The 14,573-nt window shown below is 35.1% G+C and overlaps 1 protein-coding gene across 3 annotated transcripts; it reads right to left on the bottom strand.

Moving 5' to 3' along the window:
- Positions 1 to 1,157: 1,157 nt before the first annotated feature.
- LOC124839958 (topless-related protein 1) lies at positions 1,158 to 13,348 on the bottom strand. 3 transcript variants are annotated; one of them, XM_047315906.2, is made up of 26 exons: positions 13,174 to 13,348; positions 12,595 to 12,731; positions 12,258 to 12,437; positions 12,050 to 12,163; positions 11,822 to 11,980; positions 11,146 to 11,323; positions 10,927 to 11,050; positions 10,707 to 10,816; positions 10,437 to 10,602; positions 10,214 to 10,323; positions 10,051 to 10,120; positions 9,871 to 9,944; positions 9,676 to 9,771; positions 9,505 to 9,600; positions 9,225 to 9,352; positions 8,870 to 9,104; positions 8,626 to 8,787; positions 8,456 to 8,551; positions 8,103 to 8,249; positions 3,660 to 3,770; positions 3,385 to 3,564; positions 3,174 to 3,302; positions 2,995 to 3,090; positions 2,663 to 2,851; positions 2,415 to 2,581; positions 1,158 to 1,775 (listed from the first exon to the last, which is right to left on the bottom strand). In XM_047315906.2, exons 2-26 carry the CDS (start codon positions 12,672 to 12,674, stop codon positions 1,571 to 1,573), a joined length of 3,402 nt encoding a protein of 1,133 aa, XP_047171862.1. In that variant the 5' UTR covers positions 12,675 to 12,731; positions 13,174 to 13,348; the 3' UTR covers positions 1,158 to 1,570. The 3 variants fall into 3 exon arrangements, with proteins under 3 accessions (XP_047171862.1, XP_047171865.1, XP_047171863.1); XM_047315909.2 differs by having other exon boundaries at positions 10,707 to 10,750; XM_047315907.2 differs by lacking the exon at positions 13,174 to 13,348 and adding an exon at positions 12,835 to 12,994.
- Positions 13,349 to 14,573: the final 1,225 nt, after the last annotated feature.

Raw genomic sequence — 14,573 nt, 5'->3', positions numbered from 1 at the left:
GCATTTTCTAACTTTTTTCAGTGACATGTTTTATTATTACATTAATTATATTTATTTATCATTTCTTAATAACTAACTTACTCTCTATTTTTCTGCATTGATATATAATCTTTCACCTATTATTTCTCTTTTTTTCTTTTGCTAATAGGTCTAGGTAAAACCCCTATAACCACACTTCTACAAGAGTAATCTGAAAATTGAGAAATGGCATAAGCAAACATATCCTCAATTTACCAGTCTCATCCAATAGCTGAAAGAAGTGATCCCTCAAACCCAAACCAGAATTCCCAAATCTAATGGGTTCAAAACAAGCAAACTTCACAATTCGCATTAAAAGAGAAAAAAATCATAACTCAGGAAAGTTTCTTCTTGCACCACCATATTTTCTTTATGCACACAATATTTTAAAAATATCCAATTTGCCATTTCTGTTTTATTAATCATCATCCAACTTTCATAATTGTCCTCTATCCGTGTTCTTATTTGTATTCTATCGCTTTGAATATTGAATATGACAATATATTATTAAACGTTTGGAAGTTTTGTAGACTTAAAGCTAGCTTTCTGGAATACAGAATTTTCATTCTTCTTTAAAGATTTTGAAAATTGAGGTGACATTGATTTTTGAATTATTTTCTTAATTTACAACTGTAATCATAATAGATTGAACTTTGAAGAACTTTTACGAACAACCAAATTTAGTTCATAAGGAGTAAGAATGGCAAATGTCATGAACTCAATATTTAATGAAAAAGGAGTATTTATACTTAAAAGAATATCCTGGGAGACCATGCAGAAAATACATTCACTACTATTAAAAATTAAATAAAAAAGTAAAGATAAAACTGCCCATTCCTTCATTTTCATTTTCACACAATGTTTCTTTTAGTTATGCAACTCCAGAAAGAACAAAATAAAATATGTAGTTACTTATATGGATATCAGAAAAGGATGCTGAGAAAAATGAGTAGTTACTTATTTAGAAAAATTAATGATAAACTAACTGAAAAAGTATGGTGATAGAGCTCAACATTATAGAAAAATCCTACTTTGATTGTTTCCCAAGTCTCATTTAACATTCGCTCAATTTCCAAAGCCAACAAAGAGAGGAAAGTTTACGATTATCCGAGTCAAGTGGAGAAAAAAAGATTCATCACTGTGTTAAACCGTTTAAAAAATTATATATTTATATATGAATAAAATTTGAGCAGCCGAAGACAATATATCCTAGTAAGTTACATGAAGATTGGATGGGATTACAACAGAGAAGTTAGGATAAACCAATCTAAATAAATAACCAGAAAAAGTTTAAACTCGAGAACTTCTGCTCTGCAGCATTAGACTTAAAGAAAATTCACATATTTTGGCAATTACAAGGTTTAGGTTTCGGTTCAGGGTTGGTCCATTGTTCTGGCATGTGTGTTCACAAAGGCCAGACAACACAACGGATAGAGAGAATAGTTGGATCAACTGATTCAGAGTGTCCTGCATTAACATAAGTACATACCTAGTTCTTGAAATGGCCAGCAAGCCAAGTATGTAAAAGAAACTTGTCTTTGGCTGACATGGATCATCTCTGAGCTTCATCCGAAGAAGCTCCAACTGAAGTAGCTGCCATATTGCTCGTTGACCCATTCTCATTGGGTGGAGGCACACCCCATTTGCCTTCAGACTCAAGGGGCTCAAAGACATGAACTCCACCATCTGACAATCCTACAGCAAACTGATTTGGTTCTTGAGGATGTGCAGCAATAACAAGTGGTTGTACATTAGAACTGCAGAGCATATAAACCAACAAGGCCTTAGTATTCAACTAGTACTACAGAAAAGATTGTCAGTTAATATAAAATAGGCAAATTTCAAATTTAGAATAATCTTCATAAAGAATCAATGAATTATATGTAATGTTAATTAGATTAGATTCACTTTAGAGTGACTCCCTTTTCCCATCTTTATAGAGTAAGCAATAAAGTAAAACATACTGGTATTTTCCTTTAAGATAGTTTATAATAAGCATGAAATGATATTTGCATATCGGTAATGTCCCAGTGTATAGTTCAAATTAAAATTCATTTGGTCTGGAAGTTTGAAGAACTTATATTTCCAAAGGATATAGATAGCAAGGAAATGTAAAATGTTCACAACTTGAATGAGGTTTTGACTTTAAAAACAGATTAACTAGATGAAACAATAATAAAAATTGAAGAACTTCTTGGAATTTCCAATTACTTCAAACCCAGTTGCTTTAAAAGAAAATGAAAAATATCCCAAATTCAGTTTCAAAAAAAATTTTACCCCAAAAGTTAATGTTTCGTAAGATGTCAAAAGATAAAACTCAGGAAAATGAAAGCCATTAATAACGTGTGACAAGTATCATATTAAGTGTTATAGACGTCTATCAAACAAAGCATTACCTGACACTGGCCGAAAGATAAGCAGAAGGATTGATTCGACAACGTAATCTAAGGTTTGAAGCACTAAATACACAGACTGTTGCATCTAAAAAGCTGGCATATATGAGCTGGCTATCACATGAGAAAGTTGCATGTGATACTGGGGCCGCTGATTCTCGTGGGAACCACTACAGTTCACGTTTTATACATTAGACTAGAATAAAATTAATTATTTATAGTTAACAGAAAACTGAATTTAATGAACTAACCTGCTTTAAACATTCTAGTTTTGTTGCTTCATAAATGGCAAGCTGAGTTTCATGTACAACCAAGAAGCGGATCTGATCCTGATTAAACTGTACACGGGTATCTGCCTGAGCTGGTGGAGTCCTCCCGGCAGGAAGTTGCAAGAATCTAGATTTCTGTTTTTCCCATCCATCAGTATTCCACACACAAAGCTGCACAATAGACAACAGCATGCTCAAAGGTGGTACATAATTGATGACAAAGTCGTTAAAAGACAATAAACTAAGACTTTTAATTCAATTTAATCATACAAAACATAGAATTCAGAGAAAGATCTACAGGGGACAACTATTACCTGAGCATCTGCCCCAGATGAAACTAGCACATTCAATACATGAGAAAAAGCAAGACCAGTTATTCTTTTAGTGTGACCTTTGAGTTTACTTTTAACCTGCAAAGAAAAAAGAAAACGCATTAACACCTTATTACTCGGTTTAAAAGACTTAGCGGGAAATGTTTATGGGCAGCAAGTACCTCATCCACACGGACATTATATATTTGAATGGAAGAATCATCCATGCCTATAGCAATAATATTATTATCCTGAGGATGGAAAGCAAGAAAAGTTGCTGCAGGTGGTGGAGGCATGAATGTTGTCATCGTCTGTACTCAACCAAGAACATTGAAATTGGTTAGTTGTAAACCAGATACAGTCCTGAAGAATGACTATGGATAAATAATTCACCTTAAAAGTCATCATATTGAACAGAGAAATCTTCCCTCCTGATGCTGACATTACGTAAGAATCATTTTTTGACAGAGCAAAGCAGGGAACGGCATCCTCAGTATTGCTATCAGTAATGTCATTAGTCATCAGGATGCCACTAGAAGGTTGCCACAACTGTGGCTGCACATTGGCAGTGGCCTACAAGAATAAATATTATCAGAATAAAATTCCTATTCCCAATTATATGACTAGAGAAGATTGACGTCTGAAGAGTAATTTGCACATTCCCACACCTTGCCAGTTGAATTACGATCACTTCGCTGCCATTTCCAGAGCAGATGAATGGCATTTGAAGCTAATGCTAGAATAGCATTACCTGAATTAGTATATATCAACCTTGATATCTGTAAGAACAAAGATGAAGATTAAATCAGAACAACGTCAGTTTTAGAGGGGGTATCAGCTTACAAGAAGAAAATTTGAAGGTGGGTTGGAGGTAGTTTTGTTGGAAGTCCCACATCGACTGAAATAAGGTTAATTTAAAATATATAAGTAAGTGTAAACTTTACCTTACAAGTCGGTTTTACGGGATTAAGTTAGGCTTAAAGTCCCCTTATTAACATAATATCTAGAACTTAAAGTTTTCTTTTAAGTCAATATTTGAATTTTGAATTCATTGAGAGAGGATTCTTTGGTTCTTGTCATAGAACCTTGATTCTTATAAAAGATTGAGATTTTTTGTGATGAATCTTCATTGACTCATCAATCTGTTAGATTGTGGCATCTCCCACTCTACCTTATTTCTACGTACTTCTCTGATTTTTTTTGTTTATGCTACGGGAGGAATCAAATTCTAGATCTCATATCATCTAGGCAGCGATCAATTGCGATGAAGTCGCCTCTTTCTCTTTTTTCATGATTTGTGCTTGTTTTGTTGATTGGAGAACCCTGTTTTTGTTTTAGGGCTTTTCTCTGTACATGACTTCTTCTGCTCCTTCGTCTGATAGTGTAGGCCAATTTGCTCTTTTCAATGAATTTCTCCAATTTACTCTAGTTCCACCGCTTCTGTTGCGCGTACATGTATATCTTTTATTGGCCTAATTCAATCTTCTTCTCTTGGACCTTGGGTTCTTAACTTAGGTGCCACAAATCACATTACTTGTAACAAATTTGTTTTCTTCTTTATCCTCTTTGATAATTTACCTACGTTTACAATGCCTAATGGGTCTAGGGTCTTATCTCATGGTGTTAGTATTGTTAATCTTTTTTCATCTTTAACCATTGATAATGTTCTTTATGTTCTTGGGTCTCCCTTTAACTTATTATCCATTAGTCGTCTAACTGGTTCTCTTGATTGTGTTGTATCTTTTACCAAAAATTTTGTTTGTTTACCGTACCAGAGTTCAAGACAGATAATTGGCAGTGGATGTGAGTCTCATGGCCTTTACCATCTCTTCTTCATGCTCAGTTAGGTCATCCCAATCTTGCCAAATTGCAGCAACTTGTTCCTAGTTTGTCCAATTTATCTAATTTGTTGTGTGAATCATGTCAATTAAGGAAACATAGTCGTAGTTCCTTTCCTCATAGTGTCTCACAACATGTTGCATCACCTTTGCATTAGTTTACTCTAACATTTGAGGACCATCGTGTCAAGTGTAATTTAGGTTTTCAATATTTTGTTACTTGTATTGATAATTATTCCATACACACTTGGTTGCTTTTAATGAGAAATCGTTCTTTATTTTCTATATTTCAATCCTTTTATAATGAAATTAAAACCTAGTTTTGGATTTCTATTTGAACTTTGCAAAGCAATAATGGTCGTGAATACCTTTCCCATTCTTTTAAACATTTTACGACTTCTCATGGCATTCTTCATCAAACTTCATGTGCTTATATACCTCAACAAAATGGGGTGGCTGAGCACAAGAATAGACATCTTGTTAAAACAACTCGCACACTTTCAATTCATGGTGTGGTTCGTCAACATTTTTGGAGTGATGTTATTCTTACTTCATGTTATGTTATTAATTGCATGTCATCTTCAATTTTAAATAACAAAATTGCTCATTCTATTTTATTTCCTCGTTATGCACCTTTACATCCACTTACCTATTAAACTTTTTGGGTCTACAAGTTTTGTTCATAATTTTAGTTCCTGGTCTTGATAAGTTATCTCCTTGATCACACAAATGAGAATTTCTAGGATTTACTCAATCGCAAAAAAGATAAGTGTTTCTCTCCTTCTCATATTGCTATTTTATTTCCGCATTTGTCACCTTCAATGAGTCTTCTTTTTATTTTAAGGGTCCTTCTTCTGATGTGTCTTCGTCTACTACAATTAATATTCATGTTGTCTGTGATCCTTCAATTGTGCCTAGTCCACCATCAGATTCTCCTCTTCCAGCTCCATTTTAGGTTTATAGTCGAAGACATCTCTCCCCAAAACCCCCAAGTGACTCACTTCAAGTGTTAACTATTTTGTCTCCTCTGACTCTGACAATTATCTTGTCTAACCTTCTAATTGTTCTTCATAAAGGTATATGTTCTAATCGTAATCCCTCCACACTTTATTGTTTTGAGTTACCATAGACTATCTTCACCTTTTTATACATGTCTTTCGTCTATTTCTTTTCTGTCCATTCCTAAATCTGTCAGGGATGCCTTAGCCCATCCTGGTTGGCGTCAAGCCATGCTAGATGAACTATGTGCTCTTCAGAATAGTAGAACTTGGGAGCTCGTCCCATTACCGTCTGAGAATCTATTGTTGTTGGTTGCAGGTGGATTTTTGCTAAAGTTGGTCTCGATGGTACTATTGTTTGCCTTAAAACTCGACTTGTAGCCAAAGGTTACACACAAATTTTTGGATTGGATTATGGAGATAATTTTTCTCCCGTTGCAAAGATGGCTTCTATTCATTTATTTATGCCCATGATTGCTCTTCAACAATGGCTTCTTTATCAACTCAATCTCAAAAATGTTTTTCTCAATGGAGATTTATAGGAAGAAATTGATATGGAACAACCTCTCAAATTCGTTGCTCAAGGGAAATATTCTGGATTTGTATGTCGTCTTCGCAAATCTTTATATCGTCTAAAATTGTCTCTTAGGGTCTGGTTTGACAAATTTAGCAGTGTGATTCCACAATTTAGTATCAAAGTCTATCTTAACCATATTTGTTGTTTGTTGAACATATTGTTTCACCTGGGGATGGAAAAAATACTCATGCTCGCAATTATCCACATATAAAATCTGCGATAGATAATTGGTACCCGCTCATTTTAACATTCGCTTATAAACGGGCGAGTATTATACTACCTATACCTCTGGTACCCGCTACCTATACACTCGCTACCCGCAAAAAATAAAAGTAAAAATTTAATTTGTATTTTATTAAGTTAATTTAATTAAAATTAAAATTAATTTCTATTTTATCAGGTTAAATTTAATTAAAATTAAATTTTAATTTATATTTAATTTAATTTATATTATACTTTATATATTTATTAGTAGTTTTGTTTAAATTTTATTTTAAAAATTTATAAAATATTTTTTTAAACATTCGCGTGTATCCGTGAGTTTTAAAATACTCACAGATATATTTTAAACAGATATCCGCACAGGTAGTGGGCAAATAACTGGTGGATTTTTTTGTGGGTCAGGTAACAAGTAGACACTATCCGTGCTCGATCCGACCCGTTGTCATCCCTAGTTTCACCCACTATCGGGCCACGATGGGGTGTGTTGAAAGTCTCACTTTACAAGCCGGTTTTGTGGGATAGAGTTAGGCTTAAAGTCCACTTCTTAATAGGTCTAATAGCAAAAGTTTTACTATAGAAAGGACCAGAAGACCAATATAAGGATGTTACTGTGAGGAGAGAATTTAGTAAACGTGGCATAGAACATTTATTGTGAGATGAGGGAGTTAGCCATGTTTTAATTTGGTTTATGTGCTGTAGTGTAAGGAAGTAGAAGTGTCTAGTGCATTGAGTGCTGCCTCTCGATGAGTTTATTTCATAAATAGTGTACTGCTAGAATTCGATAAAATTTCATTATTCAGAGGTGGTGTTCAATAGTCACAATTGCCCAGTTGTTCTCTCATTTTGATTGGGGCCAGCAAGAAAGGGAGGAAAATGCAGGAACCATTAGAATAGAAAGAGACTGCTAGTATGAAGATGAAAGGCAGAGCGATTAGGCAATCACAGGTAGTAAAGGGAGGATTGTGCCACACCGAAGAGAAGGCTACTTAAATACCACACTGCACACATCTACTGCTACTCCTACTACCCACCATAGGTCTCATGCCTGCTTATCCTACTTACACACCACACAGATCACACAGATCAGATATGACTACTTACACAGCTACTGCTATTCCTAACACACAAGCACAACTATTACTCCTGCTACTCCTGCTCCTGCTGCACAAAAACAGATGCTACTACTCCTACACACACCATGTGCTACCTGGCTTTGACATGAATACATTGATCACAAAGTACAGTGCTGATAGAAGAGCTACTAGTCCACAGAAACAAGATGTGAAAGATATATGAAAAAGGAAACACAGATACATAATTCGTATACCCTGCTCCTTTTGTTGTCAAGTTAAAACCATGTTCATTGAAAAAGATAAATTTCAATGTAATTAAAATGCTATGAAAATTGGAAAGGACTCTGGATATGATCAATCATCTGAAGACCTTTTAAGGAAAAATGCAGAAGTAAATACACACCTTGTTCACTCTAACATTCTCGGGTAGCTTCAAGGATCTACATTGAGATGGTTCACTGATTTCAGTGAGCTTCCATATCTTTGATTTATCATTGGATTCTTCACTAATTCTAGGTTTAACATCACCCAAGTTTCGAGCATCCCCATTCTGATAAGTTGAAATTTACAGTGTGTTAATGATAAAAAAAACAATAGTAATGAAAATGAATATACATTATAGAAATTGCAAGAGATCCTTAATCGGCTTTCCCATCAGGATAGGAGTGGGATAAGAAGCAACAGAAACAATTCATAAAAAAACAGTGGCATTTAAGTAAATAAGATCCCACTGATACAAAGACAAGATAACCAGACCATTGCAGTAATAGCTACAACAGATGAGGCCCTCTCTGCAAGTGCAGCACTGGTTGCTGCAGCAGCGGCAGCAGCTGAAATTGGATTTATTGCAGGCTGCCACATATATCATGTCAGACTAGGTTTAACTAACAAGAGAAAAGGAAAGTATAACATCTATATAATTCTACCTTTGTCATGGCTTCTGACGTTCTAGATGTATCGTACAAAGAATTTTCTAATGTACGTAACACACGAATACCATCTGCATTGGCTAAGATTTTGATTCCATTGTCATTTGCAGAAACAGCTAAAAGAGCTCCATCCTTATTAAAACGGATTCGTGGGCTTGCCTAGAATTAATATAACATAATAGTTAGCAACTATTGTCTCTACATAATGACTATCCGAATTGTAATAAAATAATGAACTTACAGGGAGACCCCCATCAGCATCAACAGTTGTCAAAAGCTGGATATTGTCCATGTCCCAGAATTTAATGGAGAAATCATCACCTGCAGCCAAATATCGATTTTTGGTTGTATCAAATTGTACAACACCCAAAGATCGTTTCCGAAATCCTTGATAAGTCCTTTTCACAGCTCCTTCACTTTCATTCCACTCAACAATAGAGGATTCCCCCTCCTTACTCGTCCCACATGAAAAAAGTCTAAAATACATTCAAGCCAACAAAATGTTTCAGCAAAAATAGATCAAAATGGATAGTATAATCCAACAATACAATAAGATTCAGATTTAGAATATAAATAGCCATGGTTAGTATACAAACCTTGTACCATCAGCACTGTAGGCCATGGTTGTACACCAACGACCAGGAGCTTCATAATCAACACGAGATCCCAAATTATCATACAACCATGCTTTTATCTTTCCATCTAATGCCGTGGAAAAGATGAACTATATAGCATATAGAGTTTCAATAAGAAAACAAATCAGTACCCTTGTCAAAGGATTTTCTATGGGACACTCTACCAATACAGCTAAAGGAATCATATATAGCAACAAACTCAACCAGCATTTTCCCATGGGGTATCAAAGTCAGAATGTACCTGAATGTTTTCTTTATAATGTGGACAGACAGAATAAACTGGAGCCTCATGACCTTCAAAGGTATACTGTTTTGCTCCAGAAGCAGCATCCCAAACCTTAAGTTGAATAACTTAGTTAGACACATGTTATCTTCACATCATAAAACTAAGCTCAAAATTTGACAGACCTACCTTAATGGTCTTATCGTCACCACAGGTAATGACACATAACTGCTTATTCGGGTGTGAAAATGCTAAATCATTAACTCCACCGACATGAGCATCAATCTAGTTAAGTTCAAGTAAACAATTACACAAAAGAGTCAATAAAACCTAAATTAAGCAAAAAGAACTCTTCATTGTACAAGTGTTTTCATGTGCATATACCTCCAAATGCTGTCGGACTTCATCCCCGCCGTGGTAAGAGTATATCTGAACAATGTGCCTTGAGTAAGCAACTCCTGCTCAACAGAAAAAATCATAAATGAGAGATTCCTTTAGTTGACTTCTGACAGTATACATTACTCACATCTACACAAAAATCATGAAGAATTAAAAAGCTTTTACCAAATAAAGCCCCATCAGGACTCCAAATCACACGGTTGACAGAAACACCTGGATCTTTGACAAGAGCAGCCTGAATTGATTATCATTAGTTTTGGTTTCAATCATTGCAAACTCAACAATTCTGAGGGTTTGGTAATCAACAAATAAGGTGAGAAAGGACAACCTGAAAGGGCATTGAACAAGCACTAAGATCCCACACTTTAAAGTTCCTCATGAGCAACCGCTCCCTAGAGCCCACTTCCCACAAAGCAATGTCCCCCACATTCGTGCCAACTAGCACATTGCATCAAGAAAACAAAATTCAGCCCATTTCCAGCATGAATAGTGAATACATGTAACTAAGAATCACGCAAATACTAACAAAAGGCCTTAAAAGAGTAGCAGACCAAGGAGCAGTGTCTGTTGAACTGGATGAAAATCCATGCTCATAGGAGACGAGCCTTGGTTCAGAGTTCGCATGACAGTCTTTGGCAAGTCGTCAGGTGCATTAAAAGCCTGACCATGACCATGACCAGGGAATGTAGCTGACAGAACATTGACTGGCAGGTTTACCTGCACAAAATAAACACATTCATAGCAGAAATGTAAAAGTTAATAACTTGCATTGCTGAATTACAAGACTATATAGGATGTTTCAATAAATGAAACCAGATTACCTCATCTGATATTCCCATTGGTCTTGTTCTCTTAGAAACATGATCTGAATCACCAGACGGATAATCAACAGAAGGATTAGTTGGAGGGGTCCTAGGGTGCTTCAAAGCAGCTTAAAAGGCAATAAAACATCAGAGGTCAAAGATTATAAACCAAACAGCATCCTAAGTTCAACTAGTCATTAAGAGTTAGAGAACGAAAGAAAGCAAAAGAATATAATACCCGGGATTGATGGTGCACCAAGACCTATAGCTCCACCGGAGACTGCAGGATGTGCCACAGTTGTTGGATTTGACATCCAACCAGCCAGGGGTGTTGGCACCGGTGCTGGAGTAGGTTGAAAAGGCTGTACATGCGACAGAGTCCAGCACCATAATAAGAACCAAAACATAATAACATATCATACAACTCCTATGAAACCAAATCAGTTCAGTAGCCCACCCCATGTGCACCAAGTGGAGGAAATCCTCCAGCCTTCGGTAATGATCCTAGTAGTGGATTGCTAGCAGGGGATGGAGCCCGTGCACCATTAGGTTGTCCACATGAGTGATCCACGAAAAGTGTTTTTATATCAGGATTTGGCCGGGGGTTCTTACAAAGTTGATGCTGCCAATTCAAGCTGAAATTTAATTTTGAAACAGGAAAATAAAAAGAAAAGGAAAAATCTTAGTTATCCCATCATATAAGATTATCTTGTCAGCTTTAAATAGTATTTACAGTACAAAAGCAAATGCAGTAGCCCATCTACATGCAGAAGCTCCCCTGCATGCAAATTATCTAACAAAAAGAAGCTTTGAAATAGGAACTTAACAGTCAAGTATTACGGATATAACTAAAACATTTTACGAACAAAATTATAATGCTGCCACGTATCCCATCACTGGTGAAAAATGCAAAGGGTTTCAATGGTCAGAATATTGAATAAGCATAGCATGAACATATGTACGCTAAATAAAACAGAAATGTAAATATGGAAAACGGCAGAAGACCTCCTTCAATTGCAACTTTCATGTAGACAATCTCAGGCCTACAGTATATACCAGTAAGTTATTACATGCAGAGCATAAAGTACAGTTGTATGTTTATTGAAATTATTTTAGACCTTCAAATTAATTACCTTTGATTGATGAGAGTCCGTAACCTTGAGTTTTTAAGGTTTGGAAATTGCAATTTATCGCGAAACAAAGGATTAGCCTCAATCAACTTTTTGAGCTCAACCAACATGATTGCCCTTGCAGACTTCGTATCACCATACTTGGACAACTGCTCGTTTTCCCTATAACAACGGAAATCACTTTCTGTCTCTTACAGAAGTTTTAAACCAATCTACGAATTATATCCATACCTAAAATTCTCCAATGTCAAAAGCTGTGTGATTTCCTTAAACAGTTCTTCATTAAATGTGGCAAAGACTTTCAAATCCTTCACTAATATTTCTACAGCCTTGGACCGATCATGCCTACAAAATATAAGTTAGAACAACTGAAGTTCAATACTTATAAAAGAATATTAAGTCTCAACAGAATACATATGTAAACTTGTCGAGAGCTTACTTATCTAATGCCTCCAGGTACTTCTGCTTCCTTATCTCAAAAAATATCTTCATTGAATACCTATTGTCATCTACTTTGGTGAAACCAGAGAGGTACCTCTCAACCTCATCCCAATTACCATTGTGCACTTCATCTTCAAAATATTTCATGTTAAAGAAAAACCCAGACTCCTGCTCCAGTCTAATATTTAAAAATAATAATAATTGGTCAAATAATTAATGTGATAAAAACTAATCAACACATTAGAGATAACCAATAATAATGATAATAATAATAATAATAATAATAATAATAATAATAATAACACCAACAAAAATTTAAATGGAAGAAGCCCCACTTGTGAACAGTTTCTTTGAACTTTTCCTCATCCAGAAACTGAAGGATTAAGAACACCAACTCCCTGCTGAGAGATGACATCGTAACTGCCTCGCCTTCGATTAGACAAGTACCAAAGTGAGCAACTATAAACTAGATCTGCGGATAAAAAAGTCATTTAAAAAAAAGAGCAGTTAGAGAAATTGCACGCCGACCAGTTACGAGAAAACCACACGAAAAATGCAGACAAGAAAATCAAGACCGGGAGTGAATCATTTGACTAGCCCCAAGAAAACATTTAGGAAAGAAGAGCTTCTATGTCCGAAAAATCAACCAAAACAGAGCGGGGAAAGAAGGTTTTAGGGGAAAAACGAAAGGGCAAAAGAAATTGAGTGTATCCCATACGATCAAAGCTAGAGAACGAAAGCGGCTTTAATCCCATAAGGGAATCCAAGATGCAAGAGAAAAAATCATAAAGTGTTTTATAAAAGGAAAGAAAAGAAAGAAAAGTCGAAATTAAAATACACATAAAAGCTACAGACTTTAAAACAGCAGATTCCGAAACTTGGAAGAGAGAGAAAGGGTTTCGAGAAGCTCTCACCTTCAAAGCTCCGAGTCACATGGGAAGCAAGGTCCCCGAATATAGAACGCACCACCACACCACACCAAGAGAGAAACCCAAAAGACCAGACCTTTCTCTCTCTCTCTTCTCTTCTTTTCCACTTTCTCTCTCTTGCAAGAAATGTCTTAATATACTCTCACTCACTCTCTATCTCTAATTACCAATCTCTATATATATATATATAAAGGACACATGAACTTGCTGAAATAGGTTATTTTATATAGGACGCGACAGGGAAGGGAGACGATAAGTCGTTCTGCTTATTATTACAAGTTATCATAATTCTAGATAAGCTATAAGAGAGCGACACTGACTTATATTTCAAGTTCAGTTGGATGTGGGTCCCACTAAGCCGGCTTCCTTTTGTCTAAATAATCGGCTTGGAATCTGGAGCTGACAGCTGTCGTTCGGCTTGTAGTAAAAGTTGGAGATGGGTAATAATTTCCTACATCTACACCTAGAGTTTTATGTCGAATATGAACCGTATATAAGATTTTCACTGGACAGAAAAGGTCATTTGAGAGATCGTAGGGTGAGAGAACATAGCGAAAATGTTTGGGCGAAGGAGCGAATAATTTCCGGAAAGCCAATTTTACTGGGTTCAGATACCCCGAGTAACGACAAAGTTTCTCGGACGAGTCTCGAAAGTGTTTGGACTCAGTTTTTGGGAAATATTACGGTTTCTGCCATGGAGGGATGGCACTTATTGTATCACGTGATACGGCGATATAGTTCATGATTGCGATACGATATTATGAGATGAGATGATACTATACGAGAGTTAATAAAGTAAGTGAAGTGAATTAAATGTGTGGTGAGAGCGTGTGTAGGTTATTGTCCCTGTCAGATGTGTACGTTCACCTCTTTTCCCAAACCAACCATAAAATGCGTTAATTACTCTTCATTTTATAGTTATGTTTCTTTAATAAAAATTTAAAATTTAAAACTAGCTAAAAATAGAAAATATTAAGTAATATTATTCAACTATAAATACAAAATTAAAAAAAAAACACATTTTTAACCAAAATGAGAATCTGTATTAGAAATCTTATCTTAAGGTTATTGATATTTACATTGACATAATATTATTAAAATTAATTATCATATTTAAAACATTAATCATTTTAAGATTTAGAATTGCATTACAATTTTAATTCTAAAAGAAATTTTAAAAATTTTAAAAAATAATATTTAAATCATCTATAATTTTGATGTACAAATAATGTAAAATTATTAGACTTACTAAAAGAAATACTTAACAGTAATAAATACATTTATCTTATAGTTATAATATATTTTAAAAAATTTAAAAAGTACCGAACGCATTTAATATTGAACTGGCAATACAAATTAACTATTTTTCTTAATTATAATACACG

The sequence above is a fragment of the Vigna umbellata genome, chromosome 6 (genome assembly GCF_029865625.1).
Source record: "Vigna umbellata cultivar VRB3 chromosome 6, Vumbellata_1.0, whole genome shotgun sequence".
In the NCBI taxonomy this organism is placed as follows: domain Eukaryota; kingdom Viridiplantae; phylum Streptophyta; class Magnoliopsida; order Fabales; family Fabaceae; genus Vigna; species Vigna umbellata.
Note: the sequence above shows the minus strand (reverse complement) of the source record. Positions and strands in the feature narration are given on the sequence as shown.